The 23419-nt window shown below is 54.4% G+C and overlaps 10 protein-coding genes and 1 non-coding gene across 11 annotated transcripts; 10 read left to right on the top strand and 1 right to left on the bottom strand.

The window, feature by feature from the left end:
• Positions 1 to 1035: 1035 nt before the first annotated feature.
• QC762_504070 (uncharacterized protein) lies at positions 1036 to 4514 on the top strand (the record flags this gene model as incomplete). The annotated part of the gene is made up of 3 exons (XM_062890828.1): positions 1036 to 1301; positions 1359 to 2317; positions 2380 to 4514. The coding sequence occupies 3 exons, from the start codon at positions 1036 to 1038 to the stop codon at positions 4512 to 4514; spliced, it is 3360 nt and encodes a 1119-aa protein (XP_062741955.1).
• A 4277-nt stretch (positions 4515 to 8791) lies between these two features.
• Positions 8792 to 9237, top strand: QC762_0078880 (uncharacterized protein; the record flags this gene model as incomplete). The annotated part of the gene is made up of 2 exons (XM_062883881.1): positions 8792 to 8815; positions 9019 to 9237. The coding sequence occupies 2 exons, from the start codon at positions 8792 to 8794 to the stop codon at positions 9235 to 9237; spliced, it is 243 nt and encodes an 80-aa protein (XP_062741956.1).
• Positions 9238 to 9452: 215 nt separating this feature from the next.
• QC762_504075 (uncharacterized protein) lies at positions 9453 to 9986 on the top strand (the record flags this gene model as incomplete). The annotated part of the gene is made up of 1 exon (XM_062890829.1): positions 9453 to 9986. One exon carries the CDS (start codon positions 9453 to 9455, stop codon positions 9984 to 9986), a length of 534 nt encoding a protein of 177 aa, XP_062741957.1.
• A 1285-nt stretch (positions 9987 to 11271) lies between these two features.
• Positions 11272 to 12132, top strand: QC762_504080 (uncharacterized protein; the record flags this gene model as incomplete). The annotated part of the gene is made up of 1 exon (XM_062890830.1): positions 11272 to 12132. One exon carries the CDS (start codon positions 11272 to 11274, stop codon positions 12130 to 12132), a length of 861 nt encoding a protein of 286 aa, XP_062741958.1.
• Positions 12133 to 12786: 654 nt separating this feature from the next.
• On the top strand, positions 12787 to 14175 carry QC762_0078910 (uncharacterized protein). Its single transcript, XM_062883882.1, has 3 exons — positions 12787 to 13327; positions 13395 to 13941; positions 13995 to 14175. Exons 1-3 carry the CDS (start codon positions 12905 to 12907, stop codon positions 14018 to 14020), a joined length of 996 nt encoding a protein of 331 aa, XP_062741959.1. The 5' UTR covers positions 12787 to 12904; the 3' UTR covers positions 14021 to 14175.
• Positions 14031 to 15414, bottom strand: QC762_504100 (uncharacterized protein; the record flags this gene model as incomplete). Its single annotated transcript, XM_062890831.1, has 4 exons — positions 14031 to 14490; positions 14544 to 14625; positions 14689 to 15158; positions 15222 to 15414. 4 exons carry the CDS (start codon positions 15412 to 15414, stop codon positions 14414 to 14416), a joined length of 822 nt encoding a protein of 273 aa, XP_062741960.1. The 3' UTR covers positions 14031 to 14413.
• Positions 15415 to 16240: 826 nt separating this feature from the next.
• On the top strand, positions 16241 to 16827 carry QC762_0078930 (uncharacterized protein; the record flags this gene model as incomplete). The annotated part of the gene is made up of 2 exons (XM_062883883.1): positions 16241 to 16406; positions 16469 to 16827. The coding sequence occupies 2 exons, from the start codon at positions 16241 to 16243 to the stop codon at positions 16825 to 16827; spliced, it is 525 nt and encodes a 174-aa protein (XP_062741961.1).
• A 111-nt stretch (positions 16828 to 16938) lies between these two features.
• On the top strand, positions 16939 to 17448 carry QC762_0078940 (uncharacterized protein; the record flags this gene model as incomplete). Its single annotated transcript, XM_062883884.1, is given in 2 exon segments — positions 16939 to 16985; positions 16998 to 17448. 2 exon segments carry the CDS (start codon positions 16939 to 16941, stop codon positions 17446 to 17448), a joined length of 498 nt encoding a protein of 165 aa, XP_062741962.1.
• A 131-nt stretch (positions 17449 to 17579) lies between these two features.
• On the top strand, positions 17580 to 17660 carry QC762_0078950. Its single transcript has one exon. It is a non-coding gene; the product is annotated as a tRNA-Ser (tRNA).
• Positions 17586 to 18882, top strand: QC762_504107 (uncharacterized protein). The gene is made up of 2 exons (XM_062890832.1): positions 17586 to 18243; positions 18314 to 18882. Exons 1-2 carry the CDS (start codon positions 17742 to 17744, stop codon positions 18814 to 18816), a joined length of 1005 nt encoding a protein of 334 aa, XP_062741963.1. The 5' UTR covers positions 17586 to 17741; the 3' UTR covers positions 18817 to 18882.
• Positions 18883 to 19420: 538 nt separating this feature from the next.
• SPT5 (transcription elongation factor spt5) lies at positions 19421 to 23096 on the top strand (the record flags this gene model as incomplete). Its single annotated transcript, XM_062890833.1, has 3 exons — positions 19421 to 20107; positions 20163 to 22413; positions 22468 to 23096. The coding sequence occupies exons 1-3, from the start codon at positions 19739 to 19741 to the stop codon at positions 23094 to 23096; spliced, it is 3249 nt and encodes a 1082-aa protein (XP_062741964.1). The 5' UTR covers positions 19421 to 19738.
• Between the last annotated feature and the right edge of the window lie 323 nt (positions 23097 to 23419).

A 23419-nucleotide genomic window follows, 5' to 3' on the forward strand; every position in this document is an offset into this window, starting at 1 on the left:
TTCTTCCCGTGCTCTCACCACCGCTGGATATCAGCCTCTGGAAAACAAGGCCATCTGGCATATTTGTCAGACGCCCACATCGGTGAGGTCGTGATACAGCACTTCTATCCACATTCTGGAGCTGGTGGAGTTCCTGGGGAAGTGGAAGCGGTGGATGCTGCTTGGAGCTGGTGTGTCCTGCGGGGTGAACTAATCCTCCGGTCCACACCATTGGCCTCCTCTGGCAAGTTTTACCATTGACGAATCGGTTGGGGGGATGCCTGTCGCACGCGGCTTGGGCCGATCAAGGTGACTGGAGGGACGGGCAAAAACATCGTGCATTTTGTGCTGTCGAGACGAAGTGCCGTGTTCAGAGCTATCCCCGAAACCCGAACTTCGCATAAGAGGACACGCCTGCTCGTCCATCTATGGCGGCATCCTAGCACTTTTCAAGGGAGGAATTCCCCCTCCTGGCATTTCTGTCCGTGGTGTGTGGGTTATCCCCAGGTTTCTCACTTTCCCTGGCTCCGCCGTCGTCAATCCCAGACCCCAGACCCCCAGATTTCAACCCCAGACTATTCCACTAGAGGCTCCTCCCTGGAAGTGCCTGGCTTGGTTGGCAGAGCTGCCCAAGGGCTAGGGTGTTATCTATTGGGATCGCTGGTGGATCGCCGTGGCCAACATTTCTATTTCTATTGGCATCCAGCAACCTCAGTCTCCAGACGCACGAACCCAACTGTCCCAGCGAGGTGGATACGCTACATGCTCAACGACATCCAGCGGATGCGGGGTGGTAGACTAGTCTGTATACGGGAAGCTCAGCTGCACCCTGTCTCGTCACGGCTCTTGTTTTCGGACGTGGCGATGGGGCTCTGAAGGAAAGAAAATGGAACCGACTCCCCGGTCCTGATGCTTTTGACAGCTCCTTGACCCGTCACTCCCGTCGTCTTTTTCATACCCCAAATCTCCAACTTTCTGTTTTCATCTTGGCCTTTCGTCATCAAGCATCCATTGTTGTTTCTTCTCCAAACCATTTGCCTATCACATCTTCACACCATGTCAACAGGGGCTGTGTCAACAGGGAGGCGCAAATCACCTCTCGAAGGAGTGTCTGACAGGTCTAGTCAAGACCGCACCACCAGCCCCAGTCCCTCCATTCGCTCATCGAGCAAGCCACAGATCAGACACAGAGCCTCCATTGCGTGTGCCTCGTGCCGTGAGAGACGAATTCGTTGTGTCGTGGCCGAGGGAGAGTCAGAGTGCACCCAGTGCAGGAAGACGGGCCACACATGTATCATCAAGAACGATGACGAGCGAAGGAGGTGAGTTGTGCCATTCTGCCTCAGTTTCAAGGCCAGACCAGGCTGACAGATGAATAGGCCAATATCCAAAGCCTACATGTCATCACTATCCAATCGAATTGCTCTCTTGGAGGAGATGTTGAAGGAACAAGGAGTCACACCCCCTCCCGCTGTCCACCCTCCAAAGACAAGACAAGACGCCATCTCGAGACAACAACAACAACAACAACAAGAGCAAGAAGAAGCTCGGATACGGGAAAGGTCGACCAGTTCTGAGCCCAAGCATGGGAGTTCGGTCGAGATCCAGGTTCCCACACCACCAGGCTCAGGCGAGGAGGACACCCTCATGAGCGAGTCAGAACAGAGCAAGACCATTGACTTGACTGACATGACCTCATCATCATCGGCGTCGTCATCATCATCATCATCATCATCATCATCATCATCATCACTGATCGATCCGCTATTATTGCAAGAGCTCGGGACAACGCCAGATGCCGATGTCCGGAGGTTGCTGTCAGCAAGGGGCAGCCACTCGTTCGATCCATCGGCTGGGAGGGTTCGCTTCTTTGGCCCCACCGCCAACAGCCATGTCCATGGAAAATCGACATGCCTGTTTGACAATGAGGGCCGTCCAGACCGGGCACGAAGGGCTGCCACCTTGATCGAGACGCTGGGCTCGTCCACCATTGACTACCTTACCAAGTGCTTCTGGGAGCATTACTTTTATTCTGGCTCCATGGTCGTCGACAGGGCGGCATTTGAAACGGGCAGACTGACACAGGACCCCAAGTTCTACTCCCCGTTCCTTCACCTCACCCTGTTGGCCATTGGCTACCGGTTCGCTGACCGCACCCGGGACGATATCAAGAAGCTCTCTGTCGGAAGCCGCGAGAGCACACTCCACCGGGAAGCGAAAGGCCTGTTGGAGGTTGAGATTGATCAAGGTGGCGGTGTCCCGAGCGTTCAGGGAATGCTGTTGCTGGCTGACTTGGAGTTTGGCGTCGGCCGTGACAGTGCTGGATGGATGTATCTGGGTATGTTGCCTTGTAGTCATGTGTTTGCCGTTGCCGAAGCTGACCGTTTGGTGATTTTGTAGGCATTGCAAACCGTCTTGCCTTCGATATAGGTCTCCACGTAAACTACAGCGGGGTAGACATCTCCGAAGCGGAAAGGCGGCTGCGGCGTCAGGTTATGGCGGGCTGCATCGCGTTCGACCGTCAGTGGGCCTTGATCCTTGGTCGTCCAACCTCGATCAAGGCTCAAGACATCAGCATCGACCTCTTATCCAAGGGTGCCTTCAACTCGACACATGGCCAGATGACTGCCGAGGCCAAAACATATGCGGCTGGCCAAGCTGCCCTCCAGCAGAAGCGCTTTGAGCTTATGGAGCTGGCTGGCAAGGTATCCGACCTGCAGAACACGACACATGGCATCTCAGATTTGACTGCCAAAGCCACCGAGGACAGAACCTATCTCTACTTTCTGGCCTTGGAACGCCAGTTTCAGACGTGGTATCGACAGCTTCCAGACTGCCTGGCCTGGAAGCCCATCAACATCAAGTCGGCCCCCATCGGCTTCTTTCTGCTTCATCAGCAATTCCACACATGCATGATCCTGCTTCACAGGCCCTGGGCCAAGTATGGGCCATTGGTTCCGGACAGCACTGCTGCTGCTTCCCGGTATGCGGCGCCCGAGTCTTCGCTGCAGCTCCAGGCCTCTCTCGGCACCTTTCCTCGTCAGGACAACCGGGCGTCTCTGTCTCGCAGCATGTGCACTCAGCATGCGGTCCGGGTTGCAAGGATATTTTGGCAGCAGCGCCAGCGCTTTGATGGCACCAAGATTGGTCTTGAGGCCATCCAGCAAGCCGGCACTGCTGCCCTCGCTCTGATGGCTGCCTTGGCCCACAAGAGCGCCGAGCTGGACCATCAGAGCAATCTCAAATACCTACAGGTTGTTTCTGCGGCCATCTACGACATGAGCCATGCCTATCAGCCAGCTTCAAGGATGTACAGCCTCCTCAAGACCATGTTGGCTGATATCCGGACTGAGATGGTCAGCTCTGGCTCTTTTGAAGCCAGTGCCTTGCTCAACCGGTTCAACCAAGGGAACCCCACCACGAACATGATCTTTGGCAGCAACTCGTGGAATCTCAGCAACGAGAGCTCTCGCTTCACCCCCGCGAGACGAACCCTCAGCATGTGCGACGGGCCCGAAGAGGGTCGTGAGGCCAAACGCCGGCGGTTTTCCACCCAGACAGCACCCGACGTGGTGTTCTCTACCATGGCTGTGTTCGGGAGCAGCCCTCTTGGCGGTCCGGCATCCCCTCAGCTGGCTCATCCACAAGAGAGCTCTGGTCAGGGGGAACTAGGAGAGCCTCTGCGGGAGATTCCAGATATCGCTCCAGAGTCAGACTTTGATCTTGACTCGTTCCACGCCTCATTTGTTGATTTCATCAACAACGGCAGCAAGGGGTGGGCTACGGCAACCCCCACAATCACAACGGAGACGACACTTGAGGCGACCCCGCTCCCCACTCCCGCCTGCGAGGAGGCTCCCTCGACCAGCAACACTGATGCCGTCATTGTGCAGGACGAGCCGGCAGCTCAGCAGCCGGCGGATGATGCCATGGTTGACATGACGATTGAAGAGTGGCTTGCCGAACCGGGAGTGAGCTCCGGGCTCGCCGCCATGGAAGCCGAAGTCCAGCAGCACTGCGACTCGCGATTCTCACCCGTCGCAGACGCACCCGTGCCCACTGCCGAAGGGGGCGAGGTGCCGCCGCCGCCGTTGCCCGAGATGCAACAAAGTGACCTCACCATGCCAGTCACGCTAGAACTTGGCACTGCGGACAATGGAGGGATTCACACCATGGACTGGCTCGCCACCGCCCCGCCACCCCCGCGGCCCTCGAGGAGGATCTCCAGGACGAGCATCTCGAGCACGATTCGCCCTCCGCTCGCGCCTCCCGAGACGGATTTGTTTGTCAACGCCTTGGCTATTCCCGCGAGGCAGACGTCCCTTCCACCGCCGCCACCGCCGTCATCTACACCGCTTCCCATGACGCCAGTGACGCTGGATGAGTTGGTGCAGAGCGTGGAGGAGGCGGTGGACTCTGCGCGGGCGAGGGCGAGGGACAGGGAGAGGGAGAAGTCGGTTGCTGCTGCTGGTAAGGGACAGGTGTCGAGCCCCGAGGCCGGGAGGAATTTGTCGTTGGATTATTTCCAGTTGTGAATGTGATGTGACACGATGTAATGACGAAGTAATGTAGATAGAATAGCTGGGCGGCTGCTCAAAACAGGAAAATAATGAACAGATGATGTACTATCAATTTGTGCGTCTTTTGTGTGTGTAACTACTGCACTTGACCCCCAGTCCCCACAGGTCGGCGCCGGTAGGTAGGTCTCGAACCTACTCTGGCTTCAAATATGCAGCCTTACATGTGCTCTGGAGCTGACTGCTTGACCTTTTACTTCCTCTCCAACTGACACAATGTGGCCCGAGCTTTGTAAGATAGTGGTAGGTTTACAAATTTCGGTGCCACCCGTCAGCACTGGGTAAAGGCCTGTAGCACGCCGGTGTACAACACGCCAGTTACTCTATTGCTGACCATATACCGATCCCCCGATGGTACTCCAACACTTTACCCAGCTGTTTATACATTAGCTGCGAAGCAATTCCTAACAAAGCATGTCGTATCCAGAGATCTAAGTCACTGCCTACCTAACGTAACACATGGGCGCCGCATTTGGCCTCAGACTGAGGTCGGCGTCCATAAACAGATGCTAGACCTACCGAAACAACCGCGAGGAAAACAAGGCCTTATCACCGAAGGAACTATCTACCACGGTTCATGATATCAATGAGATGAAAGAGACATTTGCATCATGCAATACATGGGTATATAAGAAGGCTGATCTTCCCAACACCATCATTTCTTCCCAGAATCAGCATCACATTCCCTCTTACGGTTGGTTCATCGGTGACTTCTGGCAAGTCCCCGTTCTATTGACATTCCTTTGCGTTTTTCGGTGGAGCTTCTGGCAAGCTCTCGACATCGACACCCTCCTTTGAAGTCTTGATCTACGATTCACACATCTTTGCCTGCCTCTATCGATACAACTCATCACCTAGCTATCACTCGACCACAATGAAGCAACAAAACGCCCTCGCAGGCGCAGCTCTCACCACCGCAGTAGCCATCCCGCGCGAGCATGGAGCCATGTCGGCACGTTCAGACGCCCCCTCTGTCCGCAGCATCACCCGTCGAATGGCCCCAAAGAAGGAGTCAGCCCGCAGGAAAGCTTGACAGCACGGACTATGTCCCACCTGGCGCGGGACGAAGGCCGAGGCCACAGGGGGACGGCCTAGATGGGGGTTATTGACCAGCAACAGACACCACCTGGTGGCCAGCACAGCCAGCACAGCCAGCACCACCCCCACCCCAGCAACAACAAAATGACCCCGCCCCAGCTGATGACGAGGTAGCGGGCCCGAGCAACACCCAGCGAGGTCTGGAAGGGAAGAAGAGTAAGAAGCCGGGAAATGAGGATTTGAAGGATTATAAGCCTGGTCCCGGGGAGGGGGAGTCGGATGGGTCTTTTGATGAGGGGGAGGCGGGCACGGGGGTTGCTGCTTAGGTTCCAGGTTGAGGGGGGTAGAGGGTTCGCTGCTGCTGTGGTGATTCGGGGTGACGAGCGGCGGATTTTTGGTAGTATACTTACGTGGAGTTAATCGACCTTTGAGGAGACTAAATGATGGGCACCTGGTACCTACTTTAGTTCCTGGTCATACACAGTCATCATGAACCTTGAATACTAGGTTGGTAATGGCTGGTTATCATATGACGAAGCGGAAGTTCTTGCCGGCAAGGACGTTTACCTGACATACCAAAGCTCTGTTGACGTTAAGCCTGGAGGCTACCTTCCGAGTGAGGTACTAAAGCGGGAGCCTACGGAACTAGGCTGTGGCATTAGGCCGGGTGCGGCCTTGCCAAATAATCTAATATCTTCCTCGAGTATAGTATTGAGTAGGCTACTTGTTACGCCCCAAGCGTAATACCCCTGTACAGGAACCACTGGGTGGTACCCGAGGTGCTGGACACCTCAGCCAATCATTGGGCCAGGGATGGAAAGACCCGTAAGCCCCCATACGACCATTCAGGAGGTGCTCAGTCTGATCAGTGGCCAAGACCACTGAGCACACTGAGCACATCGATCATGAAAGGTTGCTCAGTCTGCTCAGCCGCCAAGACCACTGAGCACACTGAGCAAGGTACAAAGATACTTCAGAAACATATGTAGATAGCTTCACATAAATAGGGGGGAGCGCCGGGCGCTCCCCGTGTCGAGGAATCTGATTCCTCATGCAAGCAATCAAGTTTATTTGTCTACAATCTACTCTCAGTAGCTCTTTGTTGGAACAACCTGTTGCTGACAGTGAACCCGTGTCTGAGACGCTTGTCACAACCTTCGATCATCCTGTCATATTCACCTTCGGCGTACTGCCTTGCAGTCTGTATCCACTCCCGGTGCAGGTTGTAACATATAGGTGTGACGAACCCCTATCCAGACCTCTGAAAGGGATACTGGTTAAAGGCACTTCTGAACAATCCCTGGCCCGGTACAGCTAAACAGTGTACAACAATAGCTTGTCTCAATCACAATAGCTAAGATACCACGATTGTGACTTGTAACTGCATACTGCGGAACTGTCTATCTACACCAGCCAGTTCCTCCGTGTATATAGACCTAGGGCTCCAAGTACCTCCGTACCTGGATCTATCTTTCAATCCCTAGATCCCTTGGATCTAGCTCTGAATCCCTAGATCCACGGATCTAGCTCTGAATCCCTAGATCCACGGATCTATCTCCCAAAGCTTAGATCCCCTGGCCCGTGCTATTCCCTGTCCCACAGGCCCCACTTATCCGTTGCTCCAGTCTTACTAGTCCTGGCGACCCCGCTTCTTCTGAACCATGACAATAGGTACCTAGTACTATATTCGAAGAAGATATTAGATTATTTGGTGAGGCCGTACCCGGGCCCTAATACTATAACCCAGTTCCGTAAGCTCCTGTTATGATAGTAAGATTTCTGCTTCAGACTTGAGTCTCAACCTATGCGCCAGAGGCAATGTCATGCTATGCCAAGCAATAAGATGGCATGTAGGTATATGGCCGGGTCGCAGTTCCAGAGTCTCAAAACGTGGCCGGTTGACCGGCTATGTTGGAACTAGTGATGTTCCTACGATGGGCAGAAATTTGAACGCGTTCAACTCTATGTATTGGTGCTTCAGGTGATATTTCTTCCAAGTTGTGTTGAGTTTCTAGTATTACCTGGATATCGGGAAGTTCGGATAGATTTACAATCCTGACCTCTCTCATCAACCATCCGAGTGTCTTGTCTAGTGCTGTTTGTAGTAATTCGTTTTGTAAGCCAAGATCACCAAAGGGCGCTGAGTGGCGCGGGTTGCTGGTATTTAACTTATCTCTGCAGCCCCCGCCCTGTGCAAGACATGCTTGGAGAGTTTTGTTTCTGACGCCATGTCATCGAACTTACCTTCTTCATCTGATACTGAATTCTTGCCCGCGGTGATGCTTCTCCTACTATATTCAGACGCTAGTAGAAGTCTCATGTTTTTTTCATACCTTTTCCGTACCCACATTAACGTTCGTTCGCCCGATGTCACACGTCAACGAACCAACCACCGTGAACACGGCCAACAACACCGTCGATGCCAATGAAAGGAGGGGTAACTGCACGCTGTGAACCAGTAGTCAAAGTGAGGTAGACGATCACAGGCTTCGCGGTTATTAAGAAGATGATATTGGCCAACCTGAGATATTGAGGAACTTGGCAGCGGCTTGAGGCCACTGGGCACGGACCACCTGACGATGGATAAATACGCGTCTCTGAGATCTGTTTGTATTCCTAGACCTTCTTCTTCCTCATCACGCTCTTCGAGGCCATTGAAGATTATTAGCCTGAATTGAACCATGAAGTTCCAAGCCCTGATATTACAGCCCTTGTCACACCCGACCAGCGGGCCCTTTCATTTACTCATCAGGGGCACCCACTTCGGCCTGGAGCTGGCTTCGGCATGCTGACCACCTAGACATTAGTCCGTCATCGTGAAATTATTCGAAGCTTCAAACCAAAAACATCGACTTCTGTCACGTCTCTGCGCTTTCTTCTTCAACGTTCACACGAAAGCATACCAACACAGACTCAAAGCGATCAGTTCTACACTATGAATTTCAGCTTCCAACGTGAAGAGTGAATAATTTGCTTGAGCTTTACAGCGAGTAGACAAATTCTCGCCAACTTTTCTTATTTTCATACTTGTTTTCCTTACTTACCCTGGGAGGTAATGTACCCAACTATCCTTACTCACGCTCTACACATTTAAATACCACATCAACTCTCCTTTGAAGTCTATACCCTTTGCCTCACGCAATATCACAGCATCTGACTGCTCCTACGATCTTCACAGTCGCAGACGGCATATAGCAATGGAATTCTCGACATCCCTGTTGGTATGACATGAAGTCAGTTTGGTGCGAATGGCAACCGTTGGTTTGCAAGACTTTTCATGGTTTGTAACAATTCCACTGGGCTCTGGGAAATTATGTTGCACAAGTACCGAGTGTTCCTCGCCAGGCTTATGTGAGATGGCTAGCAGTTGGACGCCTTCTTGTCTCCTCCTGCTGACCACAACTCTCGTTCTCCGCCGCAACAGTCTTACACGCCGAAGGCGGAATGCCCCCGCGCCCCGACAACGACTCCAAAAAGAACTGCCAAGATGCCACAGCACTTTGGCTCACAGGGTCTACTGCTAAACGTGTTTCGACCTCCTGAGGACCTTCCGGTGTCTCTCCGATCCAACCCACGATGGTCCGGGACGGGATTGGATTGGGATGCTCCGAGTCTACATAAAAGGCGGTTTGAACTGCAGTAATGTTCTCCTATCTCCATCATCAGCACATCATTCCTTCACAGCAATATCTGGCGACTTCTGGAAGGTCTCCAATCTTCACTGTCCTTTTCTTTCGGCTTCTGGCAAGACCGCACTTTCAACAATCCTTTACGCCTCGTGCTTAATACGGCTTTTCTTTCGAAACCAAGACTTCTGGCAAGCTCTTGTTCAACAAACCACGATCTCAAATTCTCAATATGAAGTACACCATGGCCGTCATCGCCATCATTGGCCTCACCAACGCTATCGCGATGCCCAAAGAGGCAAGCAACGGTGTGAACGGCTTGGAAGCTCGCTCCGCACGTCAACCTGGATTCATCACCGTCGTCAAGAAACGCAGCGATGACCCCGGCCCGAGCAGACTGCCACCCTCCAATGGAAAAGGCCGGGAAGTTGACGACCCGGTCCTTGATCAGCTACGCGAACAAGAAGACGCCTATGCTAGTGAGGATTCGTCTAGTGGGAAGAGCAGGGGGGATACAGTCACGCCGCCTACGTCTGAGGGGGAGGGCACGAGGTCGCCTTCTCTGGAGGGGATGCAGCCTTGGCGGCCTGAGGAGAATGGTGAGGGTCCGGGGTCGCCTACTATTCCTGCTTTTGCGAATAGTGAGAATAGAGGGGCGGAGGAGGATCCGTACGGGTGGGAGGCGCATGCTGATCGGGTGAGGGAGGAGAGGGAGAGGGAGAATCCGTTTGGGGAGTTTCCGAGGTATGATGTTAACGAGAGGTAGATGGGAGGTATGGATCTTTGGAAATCCCCTGTATGTAGAGTTAGGCGAGGGAATGATGTACAGCGTTGGGGTCTCTGTAGGTGGTTGAGTGCTCCAGGTTTGACTATCTTGTACTTCATTTGTCTTAATAATGGTGTCTGATCAACAGGTGAGTTTAGGATGCGGGTAAGGTCTTAGGCTGACTGAAAACAGTGATAATAAACGCTTTCTTTTTTATTTCTTTTTTATATGTAGTCACAGTTTGTTGTGAGCCCCTTTCTTTGCTTTCGTGCTCGCACAGATGTCTGAAGATGGGCAATACCAGGCCATTTTCTTTGTCATCAGGTATATGATTTCCTAGGTATGCTATGGTACCTAGAGTGGCGAATAGGTTCCATGTCAAACTTCATCACTTGTTCGAAGAAAGGAGAAGCCTCCAGTCTACTGGTTACGAGCCCCACCCCCCTTCCTCGCCTTCGAGCCGTCCTTGCCCCTGACTAGCTGCGCCTACCCCTGAGCCCCTGAACCGTCCCACTAGGGCATCGAGGCCCGAAAATATGCACGTTACCTTTGAACAAACAGACTCCGATCGGGAAATAAAATCAAATACCGGACAGAATGTCAAAGATGCGGGGAAGTTGAGCCTCAATCAATCATTTACACGCGACTCTGATCATCAATATCGATGCTGTGCTACAAGACGCCTTCCTGGCCTCTTTGTGATTCGTGCGCCTCTCCCAAAACATCCAAAGTATTTCCAACACATCTCGAGCCGATCAGTCGAAAGACCACAGAACAGTGCCAAGCATTCCCTCCGTGGTGTTTGATGCTGATGGAAAAAAGGTTGATGTCGTGAAGGGCGGGCGGTTAAATCCTCCTCTTCCGGCTGATCAAAGCCCAATTCCCAGGGACTTGGATATTTGAACAGACAGCTGGGCTCCGCCGACGGTGATTGGTGCGCATCTGACTTGTCCGGCCAACCTACCAGGTACCACCAGCTCAAATCTCCTCCTCCATACTCAACTCCACGGGCAGTGAAGGTGAGCGAGGCGTCAAGCGCGCCTGTCAAAGACATTCTGTGAAGGAGATGAGGAGAACAACCACGCAAGGCAAATATCAAGAGATTAAACTCGTGTGTTTCTTCCTGACAGCGGCTCCAACTCGAGCACGGCAGATGGAGGAGATGGAAAATCAGTGTTGAGGGACAGGTATAAAAGCTCATCATGAGGACGGGAAAGGTGAAGAAGACGTCTCAACCCATTCACCATCAACCCCAATCCGACCGTCTTCTTTACCAAAGCCCAAGATGCCTCGTCGATCCAACCTCCTGACAGTCCTGTCGCTCCTGGTGCTGGGCTTGCTCGGCGCCGTGATGGCCGAACGGTCCGCAGGCTGCGGCAAGGCCAACACCATCCGAAGCCAACAGTACACCATCACCATCAACGGCAAGCAACGCCAGTACATCATGAAGATCCCTGACCGCTACGACAACAACTTTGCCCACAAGCTCATCTTCACCTGGCACCAGCTCGGCGGCAGCGCCCAAAAGATCGTCAACGGCGAGAACATCAACCAGGGCGGCGCCCTCCCTTACTACGGCCTCAACGCTCTCGCCAACAATACCGCCATCTTTGTCGTCCCCAACGGTCTCAACGCCGGCTGGGCCAACCAGGGCGGCGAGGACGTCACCTTCTTCGATGAGCTCGTCAAGAGAGTCGAAGCCGATCTCTGCGTGGAGACCACCCAGCGGTTTTCCACTGGGTTCAGCTACGGCGGCGCCATGTCCTATGCTGTCGCCTGTGCCAGACCTACCATGATCCGTGCTATCGCCGTCATCTCCGGTAGCCAGTTGAGCGGCTGCAACGGAGGAAACTCCCCTGTTGCTTTCTACGGTCAGCACGGCACTTCGGATTCGGTCCTCAACGTTTCCGGCGGCAGGCAGCTTAGGGATAGGTTTGTGAGGAACAACGGGTGCACGCCCGTCAACCCTGAGCCGCAGCCCAACGGACAGAACTCGGTCAAGACGGTGTATCAGGGCTGCAGGGAGGGGTATCCTGTTACGTGGGTTATTCACCGTGGTGATCACAACCCTAGCCAGACTGATGCTGGATCTTCGACGCCGTTTGCGCCGAGGAACACTTGGGAGTTCTTTTCTCAGTTCTCTTGAGTTACCGGGGGAAGTGGAGGATCGCTGGAAGGTGGACAAGGCAAGAACCTGGTTGGTAGGATCAAAGGCTCAATGTACATAGGGTAGCAAAAACTAGTATCATACATATATCGACGGCGATCATTCCTATTCTGCGTTCACATACACCAGCGACGTATTATCCCGACTAAACCATGGGCAGGAGCTAGAGCCAGCATCAATCCAACTTGGTAACCATGCCGGGCCGATGATCAACACCCAAGAATATCCCATCCTCATTCGCACCCCACGGGAAGTGACCAAAACCTCAAGAAAGCTTGGGCGGCAAACGGCCTAGAATTGCACACCAGTTTCGGCACCCGGCTCGCGGCACTATGTCAATAACCAATCCAGGGGGCAGAATACAACAAGCTGGATATGCCGAGACCTGATGATAGACCGGAGTAGTATAGACCATACAGCCCCTATATTGAGATGCGGCAGCCGATGGGGGGCCCGTCCATACAGAAAGCTTGATTCCCCAGCTCGACACCGGTTAAGAACCCGGGCAATGTATGGAATTGACCCGATTCGAGGAGCATGGCCGACGCTGTCTTTGTGGATTTGATACCACTCGTTGGTAAATATCGCGGTGATGGCAGCGGGCTTGTATGTGAAAAGCCAGACCTACAGAAGTGCCGGTGGGTGAGTAGGTAGAGTATAAAAACTGTACCTCGGGGACGCGACACCAGCAGCAAGTTTCTTTGCTCTGCTCCTCCGCAAACTTTGCTCCTCGTTTCCTGCGTGAGCCAAAATGAAGTCCCTCGCCGCAACCCTCGTGGGTCTGATCGCGCCCGTCCAGGCCGGCCTCCGCTTCCCATGCTCAACCCTCACCATCCAACGTCTCGACCCCGTCGTCGAGCCGGGCAACATCCCCTCCGCTCACGTCCACCACATCGTCGGCGGCAATGCCTTCAACGCCACCATGGAAGGCGACGTCGGCGAGCGAGCCACCTGCACGACCTGCCAAATGTCGGAGGACTTTTCCAACTACTGGACTGCCCACCTCTACTTCAAGCACCCAACCAACGGGTCGTACCACCGCGTGCCTGTGCTCCCCGTCCAGCCTCTGCTGGGTGGATCCCAGGGTGCGCAGGGAGGGTTGACGGTGTATTACACCCAGTTTGATCTCACGAGAGATAACCTGGGGAAGCAGAAGATTACTTCTTTTCCCCCTGTGAGGAGATCCCCTTCCTCATTACCTGCCTGATTCAGGCACTAACAATGAATGCTACTCGCCCAAGGGCTTCCGCATGACAGTAGGCACCCCGACCGAGCCCGGAAAACCCCGCGTCGGCCTCCGCTACCAATGCCTCCAAGGCCAAAACCGCGGCCGCGAACTCGACGACTTCCCCACCGGCCCCTGCAGCGGAGGCATCTTCACCACCCACCACTTCCCCGCCTGCTGGGACGGCAAAAACCTCGACTCGCCTGACCACCAGTCCCACATGTACAACACCGTCACCCGGGACGGGTTCCTCAACGCGGGGCCGTGCCCTTCTTCGCATCCGATCCGGATGCCGCAGGTTGCGTTTGAGACGGTGTGGGACACTACAAAGTTTAATAGCATGTGGCCGTCGGGAGGGAAGAACCCGTTTGTGTGGAGCTTTGAGGGGACGGGGGGTGGGACGCATGCGGATTATATGTTTGGGTGGAAGGGGGATAGTCTGCAGAGGGCGATGGACAAGAGTGAGTGTTTTTATGATGGGTGTGGGAGTATTCAGAAGCAGCAGATGGCGGTGGCGAATAGGTGTGTCATCAAGGAGACGGTGGTGGAACAGACGGATGGGTGTAAGTTTTCCCTGGAGTGAATGAGAGAGAGAAAAGTGCTGACGTTGTGGCAGGGATGGTGAAGCTGCCTGGTCGTTAAGGAAGTGAGAGGGGCTGATGAGCGGGATGGATATTCGACTGACGAGGCTACTGCCTGATGTGTGTGCCCTATGCGTCACGGTTTGATGTTTGATTGTTAGGTTATACCGAGACTGTCGTTTTTGAACGCATCATTTCATATCTGGAACCTTCAGCCCACTTTGGTCCTCGTGAGTCCCCGATGAAGGTGATAAAAATTAATGACAAGACTCAAGAGACGTACACCATCAGTCTTGGATTTGAGTGTAATAACAGCCACGAACCCTTGCATTTGCGGCATGAACTTTACATGTACACCACTCTCAAGCCAGACATCTGCTCACCAAACCGCCCCCAACTTCAACCCCTGAACCCCTGGACCCCTGGACCCCTGTCCTGACCTACAACGACCAATCTAGCAAGTCTCAACCGCCGGACCAGGAGGGGTATAGCTCGTGGGCACAGGATAGTAAATGTTGATCATGATACCGGCTACCAATCATCAGTTTCAGCCCCTCGCACATGACAATCAAAGAACAACTTACGGTCAGTAGCGCTGTAAGCCCCAGGGAACGACACCTGGTTCCTCGGGCTGTACGTCCCAGACCCGCCAGTAACAGTAATTTGCTGCCATCCCCATCAGTCTCCCCTCCCCTCCCCTTATACACGAAGAAAACAGAGAAAACTCACCGCACAACTGATATAAAACTGCGCCCCGCCCGCGCTCCCCGCCGAGTGCAGAGCAATATGCTCCGCCCTCAACAAATAATCCCCATTCTGCAAACACCTCGGAATCGGCACATTAATACTCCTCGCCCCGTTGCTAGGCCAAGTCATGCTCCCCCCTAGATTCGGCCTATCTTGATAAATCTTACTCCAGACCTTGCCGCTCCCGTCCCAGGTCGCGGCTGTTTGGCCGGCGGGAACCTTGGCGATGTAGACTGCCATCGGACCCGGGTGAGAGATGGACGCTTTGGCGTTGTAGGCCAGGGTTGAGCCGGCGGCGACGGTGTATGTCCCGGGGGCGCCGGAGCCGGGGCGAAGCTGGTAGCAGCGGATGTCGGGGGAGTTGACGTTTGTGACGGGGCCGTTGGATTGGTAGTTGGAGGTTTGGCGGACGTATTGCCAGTCGGGGGTGTTGGCTATGCTTGGGAAGGTGTCTTGGGGAGGTTAGTTGGGTTGAAGGTTGAAGGGGGGCGGATGATGAGAAAGGGAGTTCGTACAGTGTGCCTCTGCGGCGGCGGCCGCGAGGACGGCGAGGGTGGTGGAGAGCTTCATCTTGGGAGCGACGGGCTTGAGCTTGTAGGCTGAGGGAAGAACTACGCGCAATGGGACATTTTGAGCTTCAAGAGGGCCTCTGGGGGAATAGCCCCCTCCAGCGCTTTTAAGACGCAGAAAATCAAGGTCATGTTTCATTTCACCCACTGTCAACACTCTACTCGGATATCACGCCCGCCAGTCTGAATCGGGTCTTCCCCCGTGCCCATCGTCACCGTGCGCCAAGAGACGGAGCCGCTGCCGAGCGGGTAAACAGAAAGACGGCGGATAAAAGCCATCCCCAGACCACGACAGCCAGTGGGTATATTACTCCTATAGTGAAACTACTATGTGTTGATATGCCTTGCGTGGATGCCAAGCCATCGGAAAGCAGGCATTTGACATCTTCTGATCTGGGGTGCAGACGTTGTGATCCCTTGGTAAAAGAGTGTTTCGGCACTTGTCAACCTGTCAAATTTCTCTCTGAAACAGTGCAGGTTGTTTCACCCCAGACGGGCATATTGAATTGAGGGTAGCAAAGGTTGGTGTCAGGAGGTGAAGAGACAAAGATTGGTCGACTGCCGGAAGGGGTAAGGCCGTGGGTGGTTTCCCTTCTCAAGGGACAACACTCGAGAGTCTAGACAAAAGAATGCTTGCTAGCAGCATTTTTCCTCCCTAGTACAAAGAAGCGTAGAGACTCAAATACTTCGAATAGATACTGTTCCAAAGTAAAGACATACCAAATCATTGCAAACCTGGCTTCGCAAACATGTGTAGAACACGCATTGTTCACTATTCAGAGCGCGATGTACGACCCTAGATGTCCACGAGGCCCTTCTCACCGACAGAACGAGGTGATTACACGGTCCACAGCATCGCGATCATACACAAACCCGTGAATCCACAAGATCCCGAGTACACCTCGGAGGGACCCTGTGACGCAACGCCCAATGGCCATGACGAGCTAAGCCGCGTTTGGTTCAGGATGAACTACCTCCATCTGATCGAGTGGAAGGACCGCGAGGCTCCCTGGAGAGACGAGATCACGACCGAGGTTCGGAAATTCCCCCTCTTGGCGACAGAGTTGTCAGAGTGCAAGCATCACACCTGCTGCATCGTCAAACCCACCATCCTCTTTTGCGACGACTACTGTAGGGAGGCGTGGTGTCACGATGACGAGGACTTCCCGGAGGCAGATATATGGACCGACCAGCCGGTGGCATATCTCAACGCGCGGAGGTCGCGACTCCCGCGAGGGGGATAGACTACAAGGGGTTCGTAGAGCATGAGTTTCACTACCTGGGCGACCTCGCCACGGTAGGCCGCAGCAAGCAACACCGAAAGGCTGGCCGGCGGTGGTTCGACATATACCAGGAGGAGGACCACACTGAAATCTTCAACTTTGAGGACAGCCCAATGCTGCCGCTCGAGCCCTTCCCGCTGGAGCTCGTCTACAGGCACGACCTCGAAGGCGTCGACCTGACCGCCTGGGAAGAAGAGCACAACAACACCCTCCCCGATCTGAAACCGATATACATCGACGTGAACCACCACCCGCTCGCCAGCGAATGATCTTGCTTCGCTAAGGAGGAACATATCGATAAAGACCATTTGCCGCACATTCAGCTGGCAAGATACGGATACGAGCTGTTTAGTCGCAAGCACGAGCTGTGGTCAATCATCATGGTGGAGATGATGGGGGGAAACGGTGTCTTTGGCTCAGGCAGAAAGTTGGTGCACAGCTTCTTGGAAAGCCACGTTGAAGACATGGAGAACAAGCCCAGGCTGCTTACCGAATGCTGGCAAAAGTATCTGTACTGGCTGCGCATGTCGCTCATGAGAGTCGAGAGGTTGCCAGCGCCCGGGCAGATTCTGACAACGGCCAAGGGCTTCACAATAGAGCGCGATTTCCTGGACACGGGGGCATGGGGGCGAGGGAAATCATACGAGGATGTTTACCAAGAGGTCATAGACGGGAATATGTTTCCCGAGTACTGGGACAGAGCCTTGTATGAGGGTTTCACGTACTGGGTGCAATTCAAGCGAGTGAAGGCCGGCTATCGTTATCTCATCGACAAATGGATAGAAGAACAGGATAAGTTGGGACTCGAACTTGATCCATTACCGAAGTTCAATGACATGGCAGATCTTATCGGGAACCATTGTTTCTGGGGTGGTTGGGGGATTGATTGATCATCAATTGGAACCCCCCTGGAGGACGACGAGATGCTATATATGATCTGGCAAAGCCACTTTCCAAGTGAAAACCGAGGGGGTGGGCCCGTTATCCAATAAATAAGAAAGATGAGGGGCACAAAAAACATCGTCGCCTGCAGGATTCGAACCTACGCTCCCGAGGGAACGCCCTTAGCAGGGGCGCGCGTTAACCACTCCGCCAAAGCGACTTCCGATCATGCTTTCCCAGGCAGAAATTAAGTCCAGATTCGTGTCGCGCTCCCCCATTCGACGCCACTTCCACTTCCTGCATGGCTACCTATCTTGGGGGACATGGAGATAAGCCCTGCAGCAGCAGCAACACCCGCGGAACGGCTCGAGAGATAAGAGACCAGCCCTCTCATGTGGCTCAAATTCTTTGTCTGCTATGCCGATGGCTGTCCTTTCCCCTCTTACGCAAATTGGTAGCAATCATGTCAGAAGCCCTGGCAGCTACTACTACTACCACCACCACCACTCCCACGCTTGATGCTGCTGACGAGGTCGAGCTGGCGAGGGTGGACGGCCTTGTCGAGCGCCTCGCCTCTGCATTCGAAGCCGGCCTGGACTTTTACAACACTTGGCTACAGAGGCAACAAGCATCAAACAGCTACCACACAAGCACCAGCACCCACCGCTTCCACCCCGCCGCCGCCCGGGTCCGCCCGATCAAATGCGCCGTGGGCACCTCTCTTGACATGTCCAGCTACCGGATTCAGTCTACCTATCAAATCGGCTTTACTCTTATCGGTCCCGAGTTTGCAGCCGGCGACGGTCCGTGGCTTTTTTTGTTTGTTTGTTTGTTTCAGCGTAAGGGTAGAATATCTGATCCATCCCAATCCAGATCGAACCTGCCAAACCCTCCACACCAACCTCTCCCTCCTCCAATCCAAGATACACCACCTCTGCCACACAATCAGTTCCTCCCTTGACCCTCAACACCAACCGCAACCTCTCCCTCTTCGAGAAGTTTATCTTTGCTCTGAACAAGTCCGTCTTAGCTCTGTTTCCGCCCTGACGCAACAGTACCGCCGCATGGCAGCTGGCCGGCCTTCTCTCCCGAGAAACTTGCCTGTTCCCAGACCGAAGCGGATGTCGGCTTTGCTGGATGATTTGGATGAGGCTGACTTGCGGTTCATGTCGGAAGAGAGGCCGATGAGCGAAGGGAGCTTTGTCACGGTGGGAGATGGGGGTGGGGTGGAGAGGGTGGTGACGGTGGAGAGCGAGGTTCCTGTTGTGGAGGTGAGGTCGAATCCGCCCTCGCCGCCGTTGACGCCCAAGGTGAGGGGGGTGGAGGGGTTCTGGAGTGGGGGTTGTGTTCAAGGGAGTGTGAAGATAGGGGGTTGAAGGGAAACAAAGAGGGTTGGGTCTTTGGCATTGGGCGTTCCGGTTTTGATTTGGTGGTTTTTGGTATACGAGCTGGGTTGTTGGGGCGGGTGGTAGGCGCTGGGATGTGATTTTGTGATTTGTGTACTTGATCGTTCTTGTTCCAGAGTCAAATATTCAGTGTTCTGACATCTCTTGTATGTAGTGAGATGCTGTCTTATGTCGTTGCTAGTATTGTCCCCACAACCCGTGCCCAGAGCTCTGTCCAGAAAGCAACCTATGCTGCTATGACGCGAGAGACAGTTCATCACATCAACTTTCGAACCCTGCAACTTGTAAGTAAGCAGCCGTCGTTCCATCTTAACTTGTGGAGCCAGGTAACTACGAGGCAGTTACCTGGCCAAGGAGCGTAAAAAAAAATCGTAGACAGGAGTGATACTTCATGTTGAGCCCACCAAAGAATGGACTGGTTTGCGGAGAGAAGGAATGTGTCGGTCGAGCATTCGTGGACAACATTTCCCTAAATATTCCTTTGGCAACCACTCCGTCGTGCTTAAGATTTTAATTCTCAAAAATATTTTTCTTAATTCCCAAAGAAAACCAGTGCCGCTCGAATGTTTGATGAGTTTCAGAGAACGACAGTCAAAGAAAGAGCGCACAGGCCACAACGGAGAAAAGCTGTTGCTGGCGCCGAGCCCGACCGGGGTTCTCAAACAGCACTAGCGCGGCGCGCTACGCAGCCTGCAAGCTCCATCATTCAGTTGCGCCTCGAGGACAGCAGCGGTCTTTTGTCCGCCGGCCAAACGAAACTTTCCCTTCTACAACAAAGCTAACTCCCCAGCACTCTCCTGCTGCTCACACCGCGCAGCTTGTCTCTGGCGATTCGCCGCCTCAGCAGCATCCGAATTGCCAGATAACCAATTGCGAATTCCGAATTCCCACCATGGCCGACAACCACTACGGAGGCGACTCCGAGTCAGAAGACGACAACTTCAACCCGGCCCCAGCCGACCTGTCGGATGAGGAACAGGATGCCAACGACAGCAGTCCCCGCGTGTCCCGTAAGAACGACCATCGCAGTAGCAGCCCGGTAGCCGATGAGGACCACGACGAAGATGAAGACGAAGATGAACGCCCTTCAGGTCGCGCCACCAAGCGTCCGCGCATCGCCGCTGATGATGATGATGATGATGGCGGCCGCGAGGATGATGAAGAGGAGGAAGACGATGAGGAGGGCGGTGGTCACCGAGATGGCGATGAAGATGACGAGGAGGACGAAGAGGACGAAGAAGATGAGGATGACGTGCAGCATGTGAGTCTGCATCCCGCTTCGCTTCTCTTTCCAATTGCTGACTTGGATCGCGCAGAGCCACCGCAGGAAGCGTCGCAAGCCTGCCGGTGTGGGCAATCTGTTCGATATCGAAGCCGAGGTCGACGATGAAGACGAAGACGAAGCCGACGACAGAGATGGCGAGGAGATCGAGGACTTCATCGACAATGCCCACCCTGACGATATCGCCGACAGTGGCGGCATGAACGACGACAGGAGACATCGTGACCTCGACCGGAGACGCGAGCTGGAGGCCAGCCTCGACGCCGAAAAGCAAGCCGAGATCCTGCGTGAGCGTTATGGCAAACGTGCGCCCACCAGAGGATACAGTGACATGGCCATTGTGCCCAAGCGCCTGCTTCTTCCCAGCGTCAATGACCCCGGCATCTGGGCCGTTAGGTGCAAGGAAGGCAAGGAGCGCGAGGTTGTCTTCTCCATCATCCGCCGTGTTGAGGAGAGACTTGGTACCAAGAACGAGCTGCCCATCACTGCTGCCTTTGAGCGTGCCGGGCCTAATTCCGTCATGAAGGGTTACGTTTACATCGAGGCGCTCCGCCAAAACGACATCCTGCTCTCTTTGGACGGCATTCTCAACGTGTACCCTCGCACCAAGATGGATCTGGTTCCGATCAAGGACATGCCCGATCTCTTGCGCGTCATCAAGACCCCGAGCCTGACACCTGGTGCCTGGGTGCGCATGAAGAGGCCTGCGAAGCACGCTGGAGATCTCGCCCAGGTTCTCGACGTCACCGAGAATGGACTGGAAGCTAGAGTTAGGTTCATTCCCCGTCTGGACTATGGTGTAAGAGAGGATGGCATCGGTCCAGATGGCAAGCGCAAGCGTCCCGGCATCCCTGGACCCCGCCCACCCCAGCGGCTCTTCAGCGAAGCTGAGGCCAGGAAAAAGAACCCACGACATCTCCAGGGCAACCCACAGACGAATTCGTGGACATTTATGGGTGACGAGTTTGAGAATGGGTTCCAAGTCAAAGATATCAAGATTCAGCTGCTCGATGTCAAGGATGTAAACCCCACGCTTGAAGAGGTCACACGGTTCGCCGGTGGTTCCGAGGATGGCACAGAGAACCTTGACCTCAAGGCTCTTGCTGCCAGCTTGAAAGACAGCAGCTCCAACGTTGCTTATGTCCCCGGAGATGTGATCGAAGTGTACGAGGGCGAACAGCGCGGAGTGGTTGGCAAAGCCGTCGATGTTCGCGGTGACATAGTGACACTCAGAGTCACGGAAGGAAACCTCGCTGGGCAGACCATCGAGGTGCCCAACAAAGGTCTTCGCAAGCTGTTCAAGATTGGTGACCACGTCAAGGTCATCGGCGGCAGCCGTTTCCGTGATGAGGTGGGCATGGTGGTCAACATCTCGCAGGATCGTGTCACCCTGCTCACGGATCAGACCAACAATGAGGTCACAGTATTCAGCAAGGACCTCCGCGCCGCCAGTGATATTGGAGGACAGGGATCGCTTGGCCAGTACTCCCTCCTTGATCTGGTGCAGCTGGATGCGACGACTGTTGGCTGCATCGTCAAGGTTGACCGTGAGTCAGTGGGGGTGCTTGACCAGAATGGAGAGGTGAGGCAGGTTATGCCTTCTCAGATTACCAACAAGCTCCCAAAGAGGAGAACTGCCGTCGCTGCTGACAGGAGCGGCTCCGAGATTCGTCTGGATGATGTTGTCCGTGAGTACGGTGGTCAACAACGGCAGGGTAAAATCATTCACATTCATCGCTCTTTCATCTTCTTACACACCAACACGACCAACGAGAATGCCGGCGTTTTTGTCACGCGCGCCGGCAACGTCAACACCATCGCGGCCAAGGGTGGTCGCATCAACAGCGGCGGTGGTCCTGACTTGACTGCCATGAACCCGGCCATGAAGCGAAGCCCTGCCGAGAACAACCGTATGGCAGCACCAAAGAGCTTCGGTCCGGACCGTGCCATCAACCAGACTGTCACTATCAGGAGGGGTGGATACAAGGGTTTGCTGGGTATCGTCAAGGATACCACGGATACCCATGCGCGTGTTGAGCTCCACACCAAGAGCAAGATTATTACCGTGCCCAAGGCGGACCTTGCCTTCAAGGACAAGGTCACTGGTAAGCCAATTGACATCTACTCACGTGGCGGACGCGGGGGGGGCGGGTTTGGTGGTTCTGGACGTGGTGGGTTTGGTGGTGGTGGTGGTGGTGGTGGTGGTAGAGGAGACTGGACCGGTGGTAGAACCCCAATGGCTTCTGGGGCCGGCGGCCGTACCCCAGCTTGGGGCGGTGCATCATGTAAGTCTTGCTCCTCCTTGACGATGTCAACACACGCACTAACAAATTACCTAGCTTCCTCTCGTACACCTGCCTGGAGCAGCAATGCCTCTGGCGCACGAACACCTGCCTGGCAAGACGGCTCTCGGACTGCCAACCCATACGACGGCAACCGGACTGCCTATGGAGGCGCTACGGCTTACGGCGGCAGCGGCGGGCGCACCCCGGCGTGGAACTCCGGCTCCAAGACACCTGCCCATGACGGCTTTGGCCACGGATCCAAGACACCCGCCTACGGTGGAAGCGGCAGCGGTGACACCTGGGGCTCCAAGACTCCTGCTTATGGCGGCGGTCTTTCGGCACCAACCCCTGCTGCGAGTGCCGGTGCCGACTGGGGATACACTCCCGGAGCCAGTGGCAACTCGTACGACGCGCCCACGCCCGGCGCCGGTCTCGGTGCGCCCACGCCGGGAGCGTTCAGTGCTCCGACTCCGGGCGCCTACACGGCACCAACGCCGGCGCCCATCAGCGCTCCCACTCCGGGCGTGTGGGCAGGTGGATGGGGCGGGGACACAGCGCCAACACCTGCTGCCACTGCACCCACTCCTGGTGCTTCCGGCTCGGGATACTATGGTGCTCCGACGCCGGCCCCCTTCACGGCGGAGACGCCTGCTGCCAGCGGGGGTTATGACGATGATGAATAGGTGGAGTGTGTGTGTTGGCAGCGTTGTATAAAAAAAGCAAGCCGGTGGATGGAAGATATCTTGAATTTCATGGCAATGCAATGGGCGTGTTGGTTTTTTTTTTTTATATTTTAGCGTTTGTTGTTGATGATGATGTGGTTTTATTGGTAGAAGAAAAAAGATTAGTAATTGGCGAGAGGCAAGCAGCAAAATGAATAGAAGGGTAGCCTGCTTTTTACCTATCCTACAATAAACAAAATTGAGGGGTGTTGGATGTTTTGTTTTGTGATGATGTTGACCCCGCGTGACCTTTTGGGGGCGATGTAAACAGCCCCCTCCCCTCC

Source organism: Podospora pseudocomata, chromosome 5 (genome assembly GCF_035222375.1).
Source record: "Podospora pseudocomata strain CBS 415.72m chromosome 5, whole genome shotgun sequence".
Taxonomy (NCBI): Eukaryota; Fungi; Ascomycota; class Sordariomycetes; order Sordariales; family Podosporaceae; genus Podospora; species Podospora pseudocomata.